The following is a 22,498-nucleotide window of genomic DNA, read 5'->3' on the forward strand; positions in this document are numbered from 1 at the left end:
TGCAGGAGAACCTTCTCGTGTTCAATCAATTCCAGTCCGGCTGAGGCTGAAAATGAAATTAAAAAAAAGAAAGAAAGAAATTGAATTTTGTGCCTGCAGACAGGAAGAATACAGATTTATTTGAAACCTACAGCACTCTCACATTTGTAAAGGGTGCGTCCAGGGATTTACACGCTTACTATGGGTAGCCGTGCCTCCCAGAAAATGAAATACGCCCCACTTTCATTGTACAACCTCATGCGGCTGGGGGCACCTACCAAAAACCAAGCCCCGGCGGGTGGGACGAAACGCGTCCTCAGGCCACTTGCCTTGGATCATTAAGGTGCCATACTTTGTGTACAGGTGAATCTCCTATAGAGGAGGTGACAGGAATCGCTCCAGTTGGGGACCCAAACAGAAAATCCTGACAGGGGTTCTGAACTTTTCTCACTCTACTCTGCCTGAACAGGGACCTTTATGGCAGGATCACCGGGGATTTTTTTTAAATTAAAATGTATATTGTGTTGTGGTGTGCGGCAACCACGTTACTGCCAACACGTGGACCTGAAAGGGCCACATCACCACAACATGCATACCACTGGAGTGCCGTGCATTGCGTCACACAGCACCCGAGCCCCTCAGAGACTTACAATGCTGGAGGGGCCTCTTCAGAGCCTCTCTGAACCACATACAGCTGGATGGACTACCTCAAAGCTCTATATGCTTTGAGGGGCGCTCAAATGCTGGAGGGGCCCCTCGGAACTTCGCAATGCTGGAGGGACTATCTCAAAGCTCTATATGCTTTGAGGAAAGCTCCAATGTTGGAGGGGTCCCTTGGAGCCTCTCAATGCTGGAGGGGCCCCTTCAATCCTCAGTGTGATGCGTTTCATTGTCCTTCATTGCGACGCACAGTAAACAAGGCCCTCAAGGCTTCACACATCTTCTCAGAACCTCATACAGCTGGATGGGCCCCTGGAAACCACAGACACAGTAAACGACACCCTCGAAGCCTCACACAACTGGACGGGCCCTTTGAAAACTCAGGCCCTTTGGATCATCACACTGCTACTCTGCTAGACAGGCCCTCGGAAGCTCACACAGCTGTTGGGGCCCTTCAGAGGATCATATAGCTGGAAAGGCCCCTCAAAGCCTCATGGATGGTCTTCTCAGAGCCTCACATGTTAGGATGGTCTCCTTAGAACCTCACAGCAAGATGGGCCCCTTAGATCCTCTGTGAGACCTGGACAATTACATAAGAAGAATCTGGGGCTGGAATGTAGATAAAGAGATTGTGGTGGATAATCTGGGATTTGTACGGCGGTTCAGGATGGACGGATCGCGGATCAGAATGCGGAGGAATGGGGATTATTGAACGGGGATTATTGATCGGGCTTTACCCGTTCCACCGACTGCGGAATGATATCTGCAGGAACATTCTTGCTATGTGAGCCGGGGCCCTGTTTAACCCATTCACTACTGGGTGCCTGGAGACACAGTGGTGGCACCGGCCTGTATAACCATCTCTGCCATGTCTTGGGGATGCATCATTGCCAGATCTCTGGGTACAGTGATGTCTGCAGGCCTTTCTTCAAAACAATGGACAATCTACAATAGGAGAGCTGCTGGATCCTCATTTACAACCCCAATTCCATAACAAGGAGTTGAACACACAAATGTGGGGCGAGAACACCTAAAACTGGACAGCAACCGAGCTGGAAATTACGTAAGGAAGATCTCACTGATGGAGCACTCAAGACATAAAAGCCAAGGTGTGGTGGCCTCCAAGGAGCTGGGTTCATATCACAGGTGTGGTGGCCTCCAAGGAGCTGGGCTCATATCACAGGTGTGGTGGCCTCCAAGGAGCTGGGCTCATATCACAGGTGTGGTGGCCTCCAAGGAGCATGGTTTCAGATCACATGCCTGGTGGCCTATAAGGAGCAGGGTTTCACATCACAGGTCTGATAGCCTATAAGGAGCAGGGTTCATATCACAGATATGGTGGCTTCTATGGGTTTCATATCACAGAGACTTTGAGGAAACTAGGTCTGGTGGCCTCTAAGGAGTAGAAGAATTGGGTCTACTCACTGGTGAAGTCACAGAGGGCGTTTTCCGCGTGGTAGTGGGAAAGTGCTTTGAAATGTTCGGCTTTAACACGCACCATGGTGGTCCATGAGAATGGCACGTAGTCCTTAACGGGTGGATGCATCATGGTCCTGTATACCAGCGTGTAAACGTCTTCAACCTGAAGATAAAAGATACAGGATTCTCATCTGACATGTATGACCTCACTCACTAGGACTCTTTGTCATTCTTAGTGACATAAGGCAAACTTTACTACTTCAACAAGGCTGCCAAGTAGGAAACACCCTACACACTGCCCACCACTATTCTCTGATACAATGAAGCCGGCTACTTTGTAACCTCCATTGAAACAATTCTTTATTGGCTACATAGCAGGATACAGCAGTAAAATGTTAACGCGTTTCGGCCGAAGCCTTACTCATAGCACGACACTGCCCGCCATTGCCTTTATTGGCAGGAAAATCCTACTTTGTGTGCCTCTTGACTATACTTTAATTACTGAAATCTGGAGAAAGCCCTGCAAAGGGTGCCAAGCCCTGACCACCTTTATGTAAATGAAGCTGACTTCTGGGACCTTTGGCCTCATGCTGGTTCCAAGGCTGTGGATATGAATGTTTCACTACCAGCGAAATCACCATTTTGGAAGTAGCATTAGGGCAACTCTCCCAAACACCACATCATTTGCATACTTTAACTAGGATCTATCTCCCTCCTAGATGGTCTACCTCTCCACAGGCTATATTTCCCTTAACCATGAATGCAAATACTAGACTCATCCACCTTACCAACCGCTCACTGACTGGCACCCCTTTCTACCAATCCTATCACTCGCTTCCGCTCACCCAACAAATAAAAATTCTAACTACTCTCATCATCATCCAAAGCCATCCACAACTATGCCCCCAGCTATCACCAACCTCGCCTCAACATACAAACCAATCCATTCTTTCCCCTCCTCCCAAGACCTTCTGCTCTCTTGTCCCCTCGTCACTTCTTCCCATGCTTTGCTTCAGAACTTCTCCAGAGCCTCCCCCATCCTCTGGAACTCCCTACCTCAATCTGTCTATTCCTACATTATAGGTGGCTGAGAATACTGACCGATTACACTCACTATTCTCCATTACTTCCAAGGAACACAAAAAGATCCTTCAGGACTGATCTCTGTAACATTATAGAGAAGCACAGCACAAATAAATTTGATGAATGGAAATGGGGCACTCACCCTGGCCGCTTCCTGTGCCATCTGGACCTGCGAGAGGAAAGAGTTTGTATTACTCGCCAGGCTGGACTTCTCGAAGATGCACTCCTGGACCTGGGCCACCATTAGCCGCACCAGCATGTTCAAAGATGCCGCGCTCATGTCCAGGCTTGGGGCGTTAGAGAAGTTTTCTTTTAAGTAATTAAAGCATCCTGCAATGAGGGAACAACAGAGGCTTAAAAAAATAAAAATAAACACCCGGGGAAATCTATTTTTTTTTCATTTGATTTATTTTATGAAAAAAAAAAAGTCAAATAGATCAGTATATTTTGGCTCAAGGTGCTTCTTTTTGGTAAATAAGTAAATAGAACACCGTGTTTTGGGGGAGGGGATTGGGTTGCATGGTTTCCCTTCATCAGCAGGACCTTGTCTACTTCTACCTCTCGAGTCCAGGACCTTTATATAAAAATCAGATCATTTTGGGACCTGAAATATGTTGTCTTGTCTCTTCAATTACAAAAAAATAAATAATTTTATTGTGCGGCACATCATATCCTCTACACGTTGCTTGGTCTCTTTTCCATATCCTCTCCATGCTGCCTAATCAGTCTCAGGTTTTAAACTTCTATTCATGTGAATAGTTGTATTTTGGACTCTTTTTGGACTCTATTGGTGTTGCTCCGTGTCCTTTCAATAGACGGTGCAAATTTCTTTCCTGCAACCACGGGTTGCAAGAAAGAAATTTGCACAATCCCCCCCCCTCAACACAGAAAGTGCCGACAGGGGAATCCATCCCGCCAATCAATTTTCTGCGTCGGGTGGGGGATGACCGTGATAATTGCTAGCGGCTATAGCAGCCTCTGGTGATAATCGCAACTGAACCTGACAGGCCGGTTGTACCAAAGTTGATTGGTTTAACAACTTTGTACATTCAGCCTACCCACACATGATTCGTCTTGTCTATGGCCGGCCATAGTCTACACCTGAGGCTCCTCCCAAAGACCCCTTAGTGAGCAGGAGTTGCCAAACCGCAGTCACTGCACTTCTCTCAAGACCTTCTAAAATGTACCAGTTTGCAAACTGGAATCCAGCAGCTTCAGCCATACTAATGGCATACTAATGGTCATTTTTGACAGACATCTGCAAGTTTATGGTCCTCCAATTCTGCAGACGGGGAGAGGAAGTTCCCAGAGCTCACCTGCTATTCCTAGATCAGAGTACCCAATTACACAGATCAGATCTGCTTGTTGGGAAGAGACATGAGAATGAAGCCTCAGACAGCAGATAAGATGCAGAATAAACACTCACCAGCAGCTTTCTGAAAAGCATCAATAGCCGTGTCCACTCCGTCTACTGACAGGCGATCCTGTCTGGCTGCGATCTGGGTGTAGAGCGCTCCCATATTGAACAGTACACTTCCCTTCTCAAATGCCAGAGCCCGCTGGCAGGAAGGAACGCCGGTGAGAGAGTCGTACCTGTGCGGATATATCGCCATTATTAGGCAGGGGGCATGTGAGGCAACACTCAGGGGAAAGAACCTGAGAGCAAGAGGGAGGGGTTTAGGCAAAGAATGTGGAAAGCACAGTAGAAGATGGGTAATGAGAGCACAGGGCAAAGGGAGTAAGCACCGGCGAGAAGAAGAGAGGTGAGGAGGCGGAGCACAGGGGAAAGTACCGGGAGAGTAGTAGAGAGGTGAGGAGGCGGAGCACAGGAGAAAGTACCGGGGGAGTAGAAGAGAGGTGATGAGGTGGAGCACAGGGGAAAGCACCGGCGAGTAGTAGAGAGGTGAGGAGGCGGAGCACAGGAGAAAGTACCGGGGGAGTAGAAGAGAGGTGATGAGGTGGAGTACAGGGGAAAGTACCGGGGGAGTAGAAGAGAGGTGAGGAGGCGGAGCAAAGGGGAAAGTACTGGGGGGGAGAAGTAGAGAGGTGAGGAGGCGGCGCACAGGGGAAAGTACCGGGGGGAGTAGTAGAGAGGTGAGGAGGCAGAGCACAGAGGAAAGTACCGGGGGAGTAGTAGAGAGGTGAGGGGGTGGAGCACAGGGGAAAGTACCGGGGAGAGTAATAGAGAGGTGATGAGGCAGAGCACAGGGGAAAGTACCGGGGGAGTAGTAGAGAGGTGAGGAGGTGGAGCACAGAGGAAAGTACCGGGGGAGTAGTAGAGAGGTGAGGAGGTGGAGCACAGAGGAAAGTACCGGGGGAGTAGTAGAGAGGTGAGGAGGCGGAGGACAGGGGAAAGTACCGGGGGAGTAGTAGAGAGGTGAGGAGGCGGAGCACAGGGGAAAGTACCGGGGGAGTAGTAGAGAGGTGAGGAGGCGGAGCACAGGGGAAAGTACCGGGGGAGTAGTAGAGAGGTGAGGAGGCGGAGCACAGGGGAAAGCACCGGGGGAGTAGTAGAGAGGTGAGGAGGCGGAGCACAGGGGAAAGCACCGGAGAGTAGTAGAGGGGTAATGAGGCGGAGGAAAATACCGGGGGAGTAGTAGAGAGGTGATGAGGCGGAGCACAGGGGAAAGTACCTGGGGGAGTAGTAGAGAGGTGAGGAGTCAGAGCACAAGGGAAAGTACCAGGGGAGTAGTAGAGAGGTAATGAGGCAAAGCACAAGGGAAAGTAACGGGGAGAGTAGTAGAGAGGTGATGAGGCAGAGCACAGGGGGAGTAGTAGAGAGGTAATGAGGCGGAGCACAAGGGAAAGTACCAGGGGAGTAATAGAGAGGTGATGAGGCGGAGCACAAGGGAAAGTACCGGGGGAGTAGTAGAGAGGTGAGGAGGTGGAGCACAGGAGAAAGTACCGGGGGAGTAGTAGAGGTGTTGAGGCAGAGCACAGGGGGAGTAGTAGAGAGGTAATGAGGCGGAGCACAAGGGAAAGTACCAGGGGAGTAATAGAGAGGTGATGAGGCGGAGCACAAGGGAAAGTACCGGGGGAGTAGTAGAGAGGTGAGGAGGTGGAGCACAAGGGAAAGTACCAGGGGAGTAGTAGAGAGGTAATAATGAGGCAAAGCACAAGGGAAAGTACCGGGGAGAGTAGTAGAGAGGTGATGAGGCAGAGCACAGGAGAAAGTCCCGGGGGAGTAGTAGAGAGGTGATGAGGCGGAGCACAGGGGAAAGTACCGGGGGGAGTAGTAGAGGTGTTGAGGCAGAGCACAGGGGAAAGTACTGGAGAGTAGTAGAGAGGTGATGAGGCGGAGCACAGGGGAAAGTACCGGTGGAGTAGTAGAGGTGAGGAGGCGGAGCACAGGGGAAAGTACCGGAGAGTAGTAGAGAGGTGATGAGGCGGAGCACAGGGGAAAGTACTGGGGAGAGTAGTAGAGAGGTGATGAGGCGGAGCACAGGGGAAAGTACCGGAGAGTAGTAGAGAGGTGAGGAGGTGGAGCACAGGGGAAAGTACCGGGGGAGTAGTAGAGAGGTGATGAGGCGGAGCACAGGGGAAATCTTTAGGAACATGAGGAGTTATTGAGCACCACTAATAAATGAATTTGAAATTGGATACATTTTTATCATCACAGGGTATCGCTGTGGATACATATAACCGTGTGCCAACCTCCTAGCTACTGAAGAATATTGTACATTTATTGAAAATGGACTTTATAGTCACACCCGTACAAATCAAAGTTAATTAAAAAATAGTTTATTTAAATAACATTAAAAACATTATGTATACATATATAGTTCGTTTAAAGGACAAATTATGACAGATTGCCTACACAGCACTTACACCACATGCAACATGTAGAGTAAACCTACTTATAACATACATGTCTAAACCACAAACTGAATTTAAATTGTGCTCATAAGTTTACATACCCTGGCAGAATTTATGAATTTTTGGCCATTTTTCAGAGAATATGAATGATAACACAAACTTTTCTTTCACTCATGGTTAGTGTTTGGCTGAAGCCATTTATTATCAATCAACTGTGTTTACTCTTTTTAAATCATAATGACAAAAGAAACTACCCAAATTACCCTGATCAAAAGTTTACATACCCCAGTTCTTAATGCCATGTATTGCTCCCTTTAACATCAATCACAGCTTGAAGTCTTTTGTGGTATTTGTGGATGAGGCTCTTTATCTTCTCAGATGGTAAAGCTGCCCATTCCTCTTGGCAAAAAGCCTCCAGTTCCTGTAAATTCTTGGGCTGTCTTGCATGAACGGCACGTCTGAGATCTCCCCAGAATGGCTCAATGATATTGAGGTCAGGAGACTGAGATGGTCACTCCAGAACTTTCACTTTATTCTGCTGTAGCCAATGACAGGTGGACTTGGCCTTGTGTTTTGGATCATTGTCATGTTGGAATGTCCAAGTACGTCCCATGCGCAGCAAAAGGTGCTTTGGGGCCCCCATGCCTCAAAGCACTCCCCCCATATTGAGGGCATGTAGCCCAGTACGGTGCAGGAGGAAGGGGGGCGCTCGCTTGTCCCCAACCACTTTCCTGACCTGCCAGGCTGTGTGCTCAGACAAGGGTCTGGTATGGATCTTGGAGGAGGAACCCAAATCGTTTTTTTTTTTTAATTTGGCGTGGAGTTCCCCTTCAAGATCATCAGAGCACAAGTCACATGCCAAAGTCGGATCAGTCAAGACGGCGATCCGACTTTAATGATATATATTCAGTGGGCTGAAGTAGGATCAAAGTCAGACCAAAGTAGTGCAGGGAGCATTTTCAAAATCGGACCGACTTGTGTCAGACCAGTTAGACGGCTCCCATAGGAGAACATTCATTTTTCACACGTCATACGACATGAGCTCCCAATTTCAGAGCGTTTTTCGTACCAGTGTGAACCCGGCCTTATACACACACACACTAATTACAAGCAAACAGATCACAGGTGAGGATGATTACCTTAACCACTTGAGCCCCGGACCATTATGCTGCCTAAGGACCAGAGGTCTTTTTCCAATTTGGCACTGCGTCGCTTTAACTGCTAATTGCGCGGTTATGCAATGCTGTACCCAAACTAAATTTGCGTCCTTTTCTTCCCACAAATAGAGCTTTCTTTTGATGGTATTTGATCACCTCTGCAGTTTTTATTTTTTGCGCTATAAACGGAAAAAGACCGAAAATTTTGAAAAAAAATGATATTTTCTACTTTTTGTTATAAAAAAAATCCAATAAACTCAATTTTAGTCATACATTTAGGCCAAAATGTATTCGGCCACATGTCTTTGGTAAAAAAAATGTCAATAAGCGTATATTTATTGGTTTGCGCAAAAGTTATAGCGTCTACAAACTAGGGTACATTTTCTGGAATTTACACAGCTTTTAGTTTATGACTGCCTATGTCATTTCTTGAGGTGCTAAAATGGCAGGGCAGTACAAACCCCCCCCCAAATGACCCCATTTTGGAAAGTAGGCACCCCAAGGAAATTGCTGATAGGCATGTTGAACCCATTGAATATTTATTTTTTTTGTCCCAAGTGATTGAATAATGACAAAAAAAAAAAAAAAAAAAAATATTTACAAAAAGTTGTTACTAAATGATATATTGCTCACACAGGCCATGGGCATATGTGGAATTGCACCCCAAAATATATTCAGCTACTTCTCCTGAGTACGGGGATACCACATGTGTGGGACTTTTTGGGAGCCTAGCCGCGTATGGGACCCCGAAAACCAATCACCGCCTTCAGGATTTCTAAGGGTGTAAATTTTTGATTTCACTCTTCACTGCCTATCACAGTTTCGGAGGCCATGGAATGCCCAGGTGGCACAACCCCCCCCCAAATGACCCCATTTTGGAAAGTAGACACCCCAAGCTATTTGCTGAGAGGCATATTGAGTCCATGGAATATTTTATATTTTGACACAAGTTGCGGGAAAGTGACACTTTTTTTTTTTTTTTTTTGCACAAAGTTGTCACTAAATGATATATTGCTCACACAGGCCATGGGCATATGTGGAATTGCACCCCAAAATACATTTAGCTGCTTCTCCTGAGTATGGGGATACCACATGTGTGGGACTTTTTGGGAGCCTAGCCGCGTACGGGGCCCCGAAAACCAATCACCGCCTTCAGCGTTTTTAAGGGCGTGAATTTTTGATTTTACTCTTCACTGCCTAACACCGTTTCGGAGGCCATGGAATGCCCAGGTGGCACAAAAACCCCCCCAAATGACCCCATTTTGGAAAGTAGACACCCCAAGCTATTTGCTGAGAGGCATGGTGAGTATTTTGCAGCTCTCATTTGTTTTTGAAAATGAAGAAAGACAAGAAAAAACTTTTTTTTTTTTCTTTTTTCAAATTTCAAAACTTTGTGACAAAAAGTGAGGTCTGCAAAATACTCACTATACCTCTCAGCAAATAGCTTGGGGTGTCTACTTTCCAAAATGGGGTCATTTGGGGGGTTTTGTGCCACCTGGGCATTCCATGGCCTCCGAAACTGTGATAGGCAGTGAAGAGTGAAATCAAAAATTCACGCCCCTTAGAAAGCCTGAAGGCGGTGCTTGGTTTTCGGGGTCCCGTACGTGGCTAGGCTCCCAAAAAGTCCCACACATGTGGTATCCCTGTACTCAGGAGAAGCAGCAGAATGTATTTTGGGGTGTAATTTCACATATTCCCATGGCATGTTTGAGCAATATATCATTTAGTGACAACTTTGTGCAAAAAAAAAAAAAAAAAAAAAAAAAAATTTGTCTCTTTCCCGCAACTTGTGTCGCAATATAAAATATTCCATGGACTCGACATGCCTCTCAGCAAATAGCTTGGGGTGTCTACTTTCCAAAATGGGGTCATTTGGGGGGGTTTTGAACTGTCCTGGCATTTTATGCACAACATTTAGAAGCTTATGTCACACATCACCCACTCTTCTAACCACTTGAAGACAAAGCCCTTTCTGACACTTATTTTTTACATGAAAAAGTTTTTTTTTTTTTTGCAAGAAAATTACTTTGAACCCCCAAACATTATATATTTTTTTAAAGCAAATGCCCTACAGATTAAAATGGTGGGTGTTTCATTTTTTTTTTTCACACAGTATTTGCGCAGCGATTTTTCAAACGCATTTTTTGGGGAAAAAACACACTTTTTTAAATTTTAATGCACTAAAACACACTATATTGCCCAAATGTTTGATGAAATAAAAAAGATGATCTTAGACCGAGTACATGGATACCAAACATGACATGCTTTACAATTGTGCACAAACGTGCAGTGGCAACAAAATAAATACATTTTTAACAGCCTTTAAAAGCCTTTACAGGTTACCACTTTAGATTTGCAGAGGAGGTCTACTGCAAAAATTACTGCCCTCGATCTGACCTTCGCGGTGATACCTCACATGCATGGTGCAATTGCTGTTTACGTTTGACGACAGACCGCCGCTTGCGTTCGCCTTAGCGCAAGAGCAGGGGGCGACAGGGGTGCTTTTTTTTTTTTTTTTTTTTTTCTTTATTATTTTTTTGCTTTTTTATCTTATTTTTAAACTGTTCCTTTCATTTTTTTTTTTTTAAATCATTTTTATTGTTATCTCGGGGAATGTAAATATCCCCTATGATAGCAATAGGTAGTGACAGGTACTCTTTTTTGAAAAAATTGGGGTCTATTAGACCCTAGATCTCTCCTCTGCCCTCAAAGCATCTGACCACACCAAGATCGGTGTGATAAAATGCTTCCCCAATTTCCCAATGGCGCTATTTACATCCGGCGAAATCTAAGTCATAAAATGCTCGTAGCTTCCGGTTTCTTAGGCCATAGAGATGTTTGGAGCCACTCTGGTCTCTGATCAGCTCTATGTTCAGCTGGCTGAATCACCGGCTGCATTCTCAGGTTCCCTGTTGAGACAGGAGAGCCAGAGAAAAACACGGAAGACGGTGGGGGGGGGGGGGGGCATTCCCTCCCACGGCTTGTAAAGGCAGTCTAGAGGCTAATTAGCCACTAGGATTGCTTTTACATGAAAGCCGACCGCTGGCTGAAAAGAATGATACCAAGATGATACCTAAACCTGCAGGCATCATTCTGGTATAACCACTCAAAGTTGTGAATGGCGTACCTGAAGACAAAAAAATGGTTAACAATAAAGCACAGTAAACAGTAAAGTATAAATAATTACATACCTGAAAAACAAACATGATAAAACATAATAACAATAACAATAACAATAAAACACTGCAGAATAGAATACAGTAAAAAAAGAGCAGAACAATAGAGAGAGAGAATAGAGAGAGAGAACAATAAAACGACAACTATTTTTTTTTATTTTATATATATTTTTTTTTTTTTACACTTTTTTTGTAACTAACTTTTATAACTGTAACCGGTTCCAGGTTCGGGTCTCTCAAAATGCGATGGCATCTTGGGAGACCCTGTGAAAGTGTGCCTAGTCTGTGCAATGCTGTACCCTACGCTAATACTCAACTAGTGAATGGTAGCGTTCAAAACATTCACCAATGCAAAGACCAGGATTGTCAGGACAGGAGGGACAATAATAGCGGGTGTCACGCTTATATCCGCGTTTGCTGCAGACACAACATCTTTTTTGGGGGGGTTCGTTGGGTAGGGGTACTCGGGAGGACATAAAAATGCCTCTCATGCAGCCGACTGCATTTGGTTGGGGATGTGAATGGGGGAAGTACGGGTGCTGCAGAAGTGGTGGGTTCCCAATTAGGATTGGCGAATACAGCAGGAAGGGCACTATGGGCACGACGGGCCTGTGTTTGTCTTTTTGGTGGCAGCGGGACACTACTTGTGCTTGCCACCTCACCAGCTTGAACTGCATTTTTTGGGACTCGCCACGTCACCAAGTGTTACTGCAGCGCTGGTTTGACTACGACCGGGGTATACTAGGCTGCTGGTGCTTGCCAGTTCAATAAAAAGCTTCCAAAAAAACTGTTAGCGATCGCAGGGATCAGGCCTGACTCTGCGAACGCTGCAGTTATGCGTTTAGTGTTTTGTAAGTGACAGTGATCGATCGATACTGCACTTGGGTGGGCTGGGCTGGGCCGGGCGGAGGGGCAAAACGCAGGTGCTAGCAGGTATCTGGGCTAATCTCGCTAACACTGCGTTTTTGGGAACCCTAAACTGCTGGGGACGCTAGTATAGATCTGATCTGATCGGATCAGATATTGATCCGTTCAGATACTATACCACTAAAGGAGGCGTATGCTGCGTGCGTGGGTGTTAGCGGTACTGGCGCTAACCTGACGCTGCCTGGGGCCGGTGCTTGCTAGTTCACCAAAATGCTACCAAAAAAACTGTTAGCGATCGCAGGGATCAGGCCTGACTCTGCGAACGCTGCAGTTATGCGTTTAGTGCCTTGTAAGTGTCAGTGATCGATCGATACTGCACTTGGGTGGGCTGGGCTGGGCCGGGCGGAGGGGCAAAACGCAGGTGCTAGCGGGTATCTGGGCTGATCCCGCTAACACTGCGTTTTTGGGAACCCTAAACTGCTGGGGACGCTAGTATAGATCTGATCGGATCAGATATTGATCCGATCAGATACTATACCACTAAGGGAGGTGTACGGTGCGTGCGTGGGTGTTAGCGGTACTGGCGCTAACCTGACACTGCCTGGTGCTTGCTTGCCAGTTCACCAAAATGCTACCAAAAAAACTGTTAGCGATCGCAGGGATCAGGCCTGACTCTGCGAACGCTGCAGTTATGCGTTTAGTGCCTTGTAAGTGTCAGTGATCGATCGATACTGCACTTGGGTGGGCTGGGCTGGGCCGGGCGGAGGGGCAAAACGCAGGTGCTAGCGGGTATCTGGGCTGATCCCGCTAACACTGCGTTTTTGGGAACCCTAAACTGCTGGGGACGCTAGTACAGATCTGATCGGATCAGATATTGATCCGTTCAGATACTATACCACTAAGGGAAGCGCATGCTGCGTGCGTGGGTGTTAGCGGTACTGGCGCTAATCTGACGCTGCCTGGGGCGACGCATATCACCGCCGGGCGATCAGGGGGCTAAACCTTTATTAGGTAATAAACGGCGGGTGCCCTGACACTATAAAAAATAAACGAACTAACCAGCGTCACCCGTAACGGTTATACGGTGATCAGTGGTGAAAGGGTTAACTAGGGGGCAATCAAGGGGTTAAAACATTTATTAGATAGTATATGGGGGTCCCTGTCGCTATAAAACGCTGACGGCGAACCTAAATATTTACCTCACTAACTAGCGTCACCAGCGACACTAATACAGCGATCAGAAAAATGATCGCTTAGCGACACTGGTGAGGGGGGGTGATCAAGGGGTTAAAACTTTATTAGGGGGGGTTAGGGGGGTACCCTAGACCTAAAGGGGGGTAATACTCACTGTCCCAACACTGTAACTGTCACAAACTGACACTATGCAGTAATCAGAAAAAAAAAAAAAAAACCTGCTGGTGTCAGTTTGTGACAGGGAGGGGGGGGGTGATTGGGGGGGGATCGGGGGGCGATCGGGGGGGGGGGGGGTTCGGGGTGTTTTGTGTGCCTGGCATGTTCTACTGTGTGTGTAGTGTGTTGTGCACTCACATTGATGTCTTCTCCCCTCGGCGCTGGAACGGAAACTACCGAGCCGAGGGGAGATGACATCATTTCCTTTGCTGCTGTTTAGCATACAGCAGCAAAGGAATGTTCCCATTGGCCGGCGGCAAACGCGAGGGGGGGGCCACGAACGGATGGCCTCCCCCTCATCTCGGATCGCCGGGGAACAGAACGGGACCGCTTCGGGCACCGGGGGGGGGTCCGATCGGACCCCCCACCCGCTAGAGGCAAATCACGTACATGTACGTGATTTTGCCTGCCCGTGCCGCCTTGCCGACGTAAATCGGCGTTAGGCGGTCCTTAAGTGGTTAATAGTCATTCAAACCCCTTTGTGTCAACTTGTGTGCATGTTATCAGGCCAAAATCACCAGAGTATGTAAACTTTTGATTAGGGTCATTTGGGTAGTTTCTGTCATTATGATTTAAAAAGAGTAAACACGGTTGATTGATAATAAATGGCTTCAGCCAGACACTAACCATGAGTGAAAGAAAGGTTTTTGTGTTATCATTCATATTCTCTGAAAAATGGCCAAGAAATCATAAATTCTGCCAGGGTATGTAAACTTATGAGCACAAAAAAATAAATAAATAATAAAATACACACACACACACACAGTGGGGATGGAAAGTATTCAGACCCCCTTAAATTTTTCACTCTTTGTTATATTGCAGCCATTTGCTAAAATCATTTAAGTTCATTTTTTCCTCATTAATGTACACACAGCACCCCATATTGTACACACAGCACCCCATATTGTACACACAGCACCCCATATTGTACACACAGCACCCCATATTGTACACACAGCACCCCATATTGTACACACAGCACCCCATATTGTACACACAGCATCCCATATTGTACACACAGCACCCCATATTATACACACAGCCCCCCATACTGTACACACAGCCCCCCATATTGTACACACAGCACCCCATATTGTACACACAGCACCCCATATTGTACACACAGCACCCCATATTGTACACACAGCACCCCATATTGTACACACAGCACCCCATATTGTACACACAGTGCCCCATATTGTACACACAGCACCCCATATTGTACACACAGCACCTCATATTGTACACACAGCACCTCATATTGTACACACAGCACCCCATATTGTACACACAGCCCCCCATATTGTACACACGGCCCCCCATATTGTACACACATCACCTCATATTGTACACACAGCCCCCCATATTGTACACACAGCACCCCATATTGTACACACAGCACCCCATATTGTACACACAGCCCCCCATATTGTACACACAGCCCCCCATATTGTACACACAGCCCCCCATATTGACAGAAAAACACAGAATTGTTGACATTTTTGCAGATTTATTAAAAAAGAAAAACTGAAATATCACATGGTCCTAAGTATTCAGACCCTTTGCTCAGTATTTAGTAGAAGCCCCTTTTGATCTAATACAGCCATGAGTCTTTTTGGGAAAGATGCAACAAGTTTTTCACACCTGGATTTGGGGATCCTCTGCCATTCCTCCTTGCAGATCCTCTCCAGTTCTGTCAGGGGGGATGGTAAACGTTGGTGGACGGCCATTTTTAGGTCTCTCCAGAGATGCTCAATTGGGTTTAAGTCAGGGCTCTGGCTGGGCCATTCAAGAACAGTCACGGAGTTGTTGTGAAGCCACTCCTTCGTTATTTTAGCTGTGTGCTTAGGGTCATTGTCTTGTTGGAAGGTAAACCTTCGGCCCAGTCTGAGGTCCTGAGCACTCTGGAGAAGGTTTTCGTCCAGGATATCCCTGTACTTGGCCGCATTCATCTTTCCCTCGATCTTTCCCTCGATTGCAACCAATCGTCCTGTCCCTGCAGCTGAAAAACAACCCCACAGCATGATGCTGCCACCACCATGCTTCACTGTTAGGACTGTATTGGACAGGTGATGAGCAGTGCCTGGTTTTCTCCACACATATCACTTAGAATTAAGGCCAAAAAGTTCTATCTTGGTCTCATCAGACCAGAGAATCTTATTTCTCACCGTCTTGGAGTCCTTCAGGTGTTTTTTAGCAAACTCCATGCAGGTTTTCATGTGTCTTGCACTGAGGAGAGGCTTCCGTCGGGCCACTCTGCCATAAAGCCCTGGCTGGTGGAGGGCTTCAGTGATGGTTGACTTTCTACAACTTTCTCCCATCTCCCGACTGCATCTCTGGAGCTCAGCCACAACCTCTTTGGGTTCTTCTTTACCTCTCTCACCAAGGCTCTTCTCCCCCGATAGCTCAGTTTGGCCGGACGGCCAGCTCTAGGAAGGGTTCTGGTCGTCCCAAACGTCTTCCATTTAAGGATTATGGAGGCCACTGTCCTCTTAGGAACCTTAAGTGCAGCAGAAATTTTTTTGTAACCTTGGCCAGATCTGTGCCTTGCCACAATTCTGTCTCTGAGCTCTTCAGGCAGTTCCTTTGACCTCATGATTCTCATTTGCTCTGACATGCACTGTGAGCTGTAAGGTCTTATATAGACAGGTGTGTGGCTTTCCTAATCAAGTCCAATCAGTATAATCAAACACAGCTGGACTCAAATGAAGGTGTAGAACCATCTCAAGGATGATCAGAAGAAATGGACAGCACCTGAGTTATATATATGAGTGTCACAGCAAAGGGTCTGAATACTTAGGAGCATGTGATATTTCAGTTTTTCTTTTTTAATGAATCTGCAAAAATGTCAACAATTCTGTGTTTTTCTGTCAATATGGGGTGCTGTGTGTACAATATGGGGTGCTGTGTGTACAATATGGGGGGCTGTGTGTACAATATGAGGTGCTGTGTGTACAATATGAGGTGCTGTGTGTACAATATGGGGTGCTGTGTGTACAATATGGGGGGCTGTGTGTACAATATGGGGTGCTGTGTGTACAATATGGGGGGCTCTGTGTACAATATGGGGTGCTGTGTGTACAATATGGGGGGCTGTGTGTACAATATGGGGGGCTGTGTGTACAATATGGGGGGCTGTGTGTACAATATGGGGGGCTGTGTGTACAATATGGGGTGCTCTGTGTACAATATGGGGTGCTCTGTGTACAATATGGGGTGCTGTGTGTACAATATGGGGGGCTGTGTGTACAATATGGGGGGCTGTGTGTACAATATGGGGGGCTGTGTGTACAATATGGGGTGCTGTGTGTACAATATGGGGTGCTGTGTGTACAATATGGAGTGCTGTGTGTACAATATGGGGTGCTGTGTGTACATTAATGAGGTAAAAATTAACTTAAATGATTTTAGCAATAGGCTGCAATATAACAAAGAGTGAAAAATTTAAGGGGGTCTGAATACTTTCCCTCCCCACTGTGTATATATACTATAAATAGTTTTTAATGTTTTTTAAATAAACTATTTTTTAATTAAATTTGATTTGTACAGGTTTGCCTATAATATTCACCACTAATAAATCACCTTTATAGAAATCACTACATGGATCACTTTGGGAAAATGACCTTAGATAGACTGACAGATGATGAAAAAGTGCTTACTAACCAATGGAAGAAGACGCCCAGCGTCCGGTTCGGTGGCAGAAAGCGGTTGTCCAGGAAGTAAAGCTGGTTGTAATACTCCATTAGGAGCTCAATACCGGCCTCGCTGCGGCTGGGGGTCCTCATGGCCTGAACAGGGAAGAGACCACCCATAACTGATTACGGAGTACAATAATGTTTAACATTTCATAGTGTTTCCATCTGAGGTCTCAATTTGACAGAGCCAGTCTACAAGCATGCATCTAGTGCTGCCTCTTTAGATAATCCATAGTGCTCTGGAAATCCCTTGTCACATTTATATTCTATATAGTGAAACATTAAAGGGGTTGTAAACCTTCATGTTTTTTCACCTTAATGCCATCCTATGCATTAAGGTGAAAAAACGCCTGGCAGTGACTGACCCCCCCATTTTACTTACCTGAACCCTCAAACTTGACCCGGCGGGGACGCGCTCTCTCTCTGCCCAGGGTTCTCAGCTCTTGATTGGATGGATTGAAAGCAGCGCAGCCATTGGCTCCCGCTGCTGTCAATCAAATCCAAAGATGCGAGCGCCGGGGGGCGGGGCCTCTATGGACGCCGAATGCTGGACTCGGGAGCGCAACAGCAAGGCAACCCCCTCGGGGAAGCGCTTCTCCGAGGGGGTTATCTGATGTTCGGAGGAGCCGCGAGAGCCGCCGGGGGACCCCAAAAGAGCAGGTTTCGAGGGCCACTCTGTGCAAAACGAGCTGCAAAGTGGAGGCAACTATGATATGTTTGTTATTTTTTTTTTTTTTTAATTACCTTTACAATCACTTAAAAAAAAAAAAAAAAAAAGGTTTCACCTTAAAAATATTTGAATCTGAACTCCAGAGGAAAGCTCTAAATACACAGATGAAATGCATATATGGGGGCTGTTTTACCGGCCAAAGGATTTGTATTCCTGTCGATCCAATCCCCAATCCTGAGGTTTACAGCAAAGACCTAACTAGCTGAGGGAATCGGATTTTTTTTGCTGCCTGCCTGTAATTTTTAGTCACATACCTGGAATAATCACGCTGTAAATGAGTATCCGTATTCCTTATGTATACAGGTCAGCCGCCATTGATGCCGAATCTGCAGCAGCATGACAGCCAGGGAACTAGCATTCTTTAAACCAAAGTTTAGCAACGGCAGCTCCTTTAAATGACACTTGTGGGTCTTGTCCCTCCCCCAGCCTGTGACTGGAAGGAGAAGCAGCAGACTGATGAGCTCATCTCTCTACCACTCTGCTCTCTCCTCCTATTAGCATGTCATTGGTTAGCACATGAGCACTGCAGCACAACTGATTGGCTCCTTGTCCTACGTCTCCATCTCCTAGTCGGAGCTATGCTGCACAGAGACTGCTAGAGGCCGATTCAGGTACATAAACTGCTTGCATATAAAAATAATTTTAATGGTATACTTGCCTAGAATTTGCTTTTTAAGCATCTCAGTGGTGGAGGGAGTGTCACGTGTACAGTGTTACCTCGGATCTCTACTTTTTTTAACACGTGGATTTCTTCAGCTATGGGCTGGGCTTTGTGGTTCATCAAATTTGGACTGTTTCAATTTTATTTATTTTTTATGGAACTTTGAATGGACTTTCTTTGCACTGCAATTTTTATTTTGCTCATGTTATTCGAGGTTCTGCGACTACCTTATAAGTGTTCAGCTGGCAACATTGTTACTTGTTAGGTGTTTGCACAGATTGCCTTTTTGATACAAAAAAAAATTGGGCTTACTATTTTGTTTTTTTTTATTTCAAAAATAGTGTATTTTTTCCCCAAAAAAATGTGTTTAAAAAAAGAGCATTGTGCAAATACGGTGTGACATAAAATATTGTAATGATCGCCACTTTATTCTCTAGGGTCTCTGCTAAAAAAAAAAAAATTATATATATATATAGTGCTTAAAGCTAAAAATTGGTCTGGGCAAGAGGGAGGGTGACAGTATCCAGTATTGAGGTGGTTAAAGCTTTTTCTGGAACTTTTTGTTTACAAGTTTTTTTAAAATTAGTATTTTTTGCTAGAAAATTACTTGGAACCCCCAAATATTATTGTTATTAATAATAAATAAAAAAAAAAAAAAAAAATTATATATATATATTTTTTTTTTTTTTTTTTTTTTTTTATTTATTAATAATAATAATAATAATAATATTTGGGGGTTCCAAGTAATTTTCTAGCAAAAAATACTAATTTTAAAAAAACTTGTAAACAAAAAGTTCCAGAAAAAGCTTTAACCACCTCAATACTGGATACTGTCACCCTCCCTCTTGCCCAGACCAATTTTTAGCTTTAAGCACTATCACACTTTGAATGACAATTGCGCGGTCATACAACACTGTACCCAAATGACATTTTTTTTATCTTTTTCTTCACACAAATAGAGATTTCTTTTGGTAGTATTTAATCACTGCTGGAATTTTTTTTTTTTACTAAAAAAAAAAAAAAAAAAAAAAAAAAGAAGAAGAAGACCACTTATGGGCACTTACAGGCATTGATTGGTGACACTTATGGACACTGATGAGGAGGCACTGATAGGCACTTACGGCCACTGATTGGTGGCACTTATGGACACTGATTGGTGGCACTTATGGACACTGATGAGGAGCCACTGATAGCAGGCACTTATGGGCACTGATTGGTGGCACTTATGGACACTGATGAGGAGCCACTGATAGCAGGCACTTACGGGCACTGATTGGTGGCACTTATGGAGACCGATTAGGAGGCACTGATAGCAGGCACTTACGGGCACTGATTGGTGGCACTTATGGAGACTGATTAGGAGGCACTGATAGCAGGCACTTATGGACACTGATTGGTGGCAGTTATGGGCATGAATTGGTGGCACTTCCGCATTTACATGCGACCGGCTGTGATTGGACACAGCCGATCACATGGTTAAAGAGATCGGGGTCACGCTGTGTCTTAGCCGTTCTGGGGCGACGTCATATGAAGTCCTCCCAGAATGAGAGCCGCACCGTCCCTCCATAATTTGATGGTGTGTGGGCAGCAAGCGGTTAAAGTGGTTCATTTCTGATTGGATGAGCAGCTGGACTGAAGGTTTGGGTCCTAGGGTTCCCCTTTAAACTGTCCGCCATTTTATTATTGCTTCATGCCTTGTCCGGGGATTACAGAACGGTCTCTCTCTGGTATTAGGTGTTCAGTAGATCGGTGTGGAGGACACTGACCTGTCTCAGCTCCATGAATTCACGGATCTCCTTCTCATAGAGGGAGCCGTCTTCCCCATAATGCTCAGCAATGAACTCCTAGAAGAGGAAAAAATAAATATGAGCCCAGCGGCCTCACATCACCACATCTATCAATTTCTAATGCTAGGAGTGCCGGTCTCTAAAATACTATAAATCAATAATCAAATTCACAAACACAGATCAATAATAAGTCATTGCCCTGTCACTAAATCCCCACAACAGCCGATGTAATACTGAGACAACTGAGCAATGCAGCCAGCAAAATCATTACATTACACATCCCCATTCCTTCCTAGCATAGTATTCTTTCTTTATTTATATAACCCTGACAGTTTACATATTGTACATTCACATCAGTCCCCGCCCCCGAGGAGCTTACAATCAAAAAAGATTCACCTACACATACTAGAGCCAATTTGGACAGAAGCCAATTAGCCTCCCAGCATGTCTTTGGAGTGTGGGAGGAAACCGGAGTACCCGGAGGAAACACACGCAGGCACAGGGAGAACATGCAAAAAATATCCTTGTTCGGATTTGAGGCCCCTCCCTCCCCGTGCTGCAACACAGAAGCGCATGGGATGGGTTTTTCTCAGCTGTTCTGCAAGGGAGGAGTGCTAACCCTACATCCAACTCATTTCAGAGGCTGTAACTACACCCCTTCCTCAGTGCTTAACCACGTCAGCCCCAGAGGGTTAACTGACAATTGCGCGGTCGTGCGACAGAATAAAATTGATGTCCTTTTCTCCCCACAAATAGAACTTTCTTTTGGTGGTATTTGATCACCTCTGCGGTTTTTATTTTTTGCGCTATAAACAAAAAAAGAGCGACAATTTTGAAAAAAAAAAAAAATATATATATATATATATATATATATATACATATATATATATATATATATATATATATATATATATATATATATATTTTTTTTTTTTTTTAACTTTCTGCTATAAAACATCCCAAAAAAAAAAAATCAAAAAAAAAAAAAAAAATCAAATTTCTTCATCAATTTGGGCCAATATCTATTTTTCTACATATTTTTGGTAAAAAAAAAAAAAAATCCCAAATAGCGTATATTGATTGGTTTGCACAAAAGTTATATCGTCTACAAACTACTGGATAGATTTTTGGCTTTTTTTTTTGTTTTTTTTACTAGTTATGGCGGCAATCTGCCATTTTTAGCTGGACTGTGACATTGTGGCGGACAAATTGGACACAAAGCGACACTTTTTTGGGGACCAGTGACACCAATACAGTGATCAGTGCTAAGAAAAATGCACTGGCAGGTAAGGAGTTAACATCAGGGGCGATCAAAGGGTTAAGTGTGTCCCTAGGGGGGTGCTTGATAGCTGTGTGTGTGACGGACTGATTGCAGGATTGGAGAGATCCGTGTTCCCGATTAGCAGGAATCGCAGATCTCTCTGTTCCTGTCTGACAGAATGACGTCCTGCTTTGTTTACATCAGCAGACCACCGTTCTGTCATCCCCCCCCCAAACGATCGCGAAGGCCGCTGGGCCCGCTGTGTCCAATCACAGCGGGAGCGGGTCGCCATCGGCGCATGAGCAACGTGCAGGTACATTGTTTCACGCAGCCGGGCCGCCCTGCTGTAGTGTATGTATATATGCGGTCCTGAAGCCACAGCCACAGCTCCATGTGTCTATTCAGACGTGAAGCCATGGTTTGGCCCCGCCTCCTCCCTCTTCTGATTGGCTGAGTTTGATTGACAGCAGCAGGAGCCAATGGCACACCGCTGCTGTGTCTCAGCCAATTAGGAGGGAGAGTCCCGGACTGAACGAGCGACTGTGTTCATGGGGGGGGACTAGGGCTACTTTCACACTTGTGCGACTTGTCCTGCAACTTGGGACTGCAAAGCCGCATGACAAGTCGTACTCCGTGATTTTCAATGAGTGCCGTTCATATCTGTGCGACTTCAAAGTACTTCCTGCACTACTTTGGTCCGACTTTGAGGCGACTTGAGGTCCACAGACCTCAACATTATACAGGCATTGCTTCAAGTCGCGTCAAAAAATCATGCGACTTTCAGGTCACACAAGTGT

General features: G+C 45.5%; 1 protein-coding gene across 1 annotated transcript in view; it reads right to left on the bottom strand.

The window, feature by feature from the left end:
- RHPN1 (rhophilin Rho GTPase binding protein 1) overlaps positions 1-22,498 on the bottom strand; it is a gene marked incomplete at its 3' end in the record, with an annotated part of 71,550 nt that continues 49,052 nt past the window's right edge. Inside the window, 6 exon segments of the mRNA XM_073629424.1 lie at positions 1-46; positions 2,065-2,221; positions 3,284-3,471; positions 4,568-4,734; positions 17,231-17,355; positions 20,420-20,497. Coding sequence (XP_073485525.1) covers positions 1-46; positions 2,065-2,221; positions 3,284-3,471; positions 4,568-4,734; positions 17,231-17,355; positions 20,420-20,497 — 761 coding nt within the window.

The sequence above is a fragment of the Aquarana catesbeiana genome, linkage group LG05 (genome assembly GCF_042186555.1).
Source record: "Aquarana catesbeiana isolate 2022-GZ linkage group LG05, ASM4218655v1, whole genome shotgun sequence".
NCBI lineage: Eukaryota > Metazoa > Chordata > Amphibia > Anura > Ranidae > Aquarana > Aquarana catesbeiana.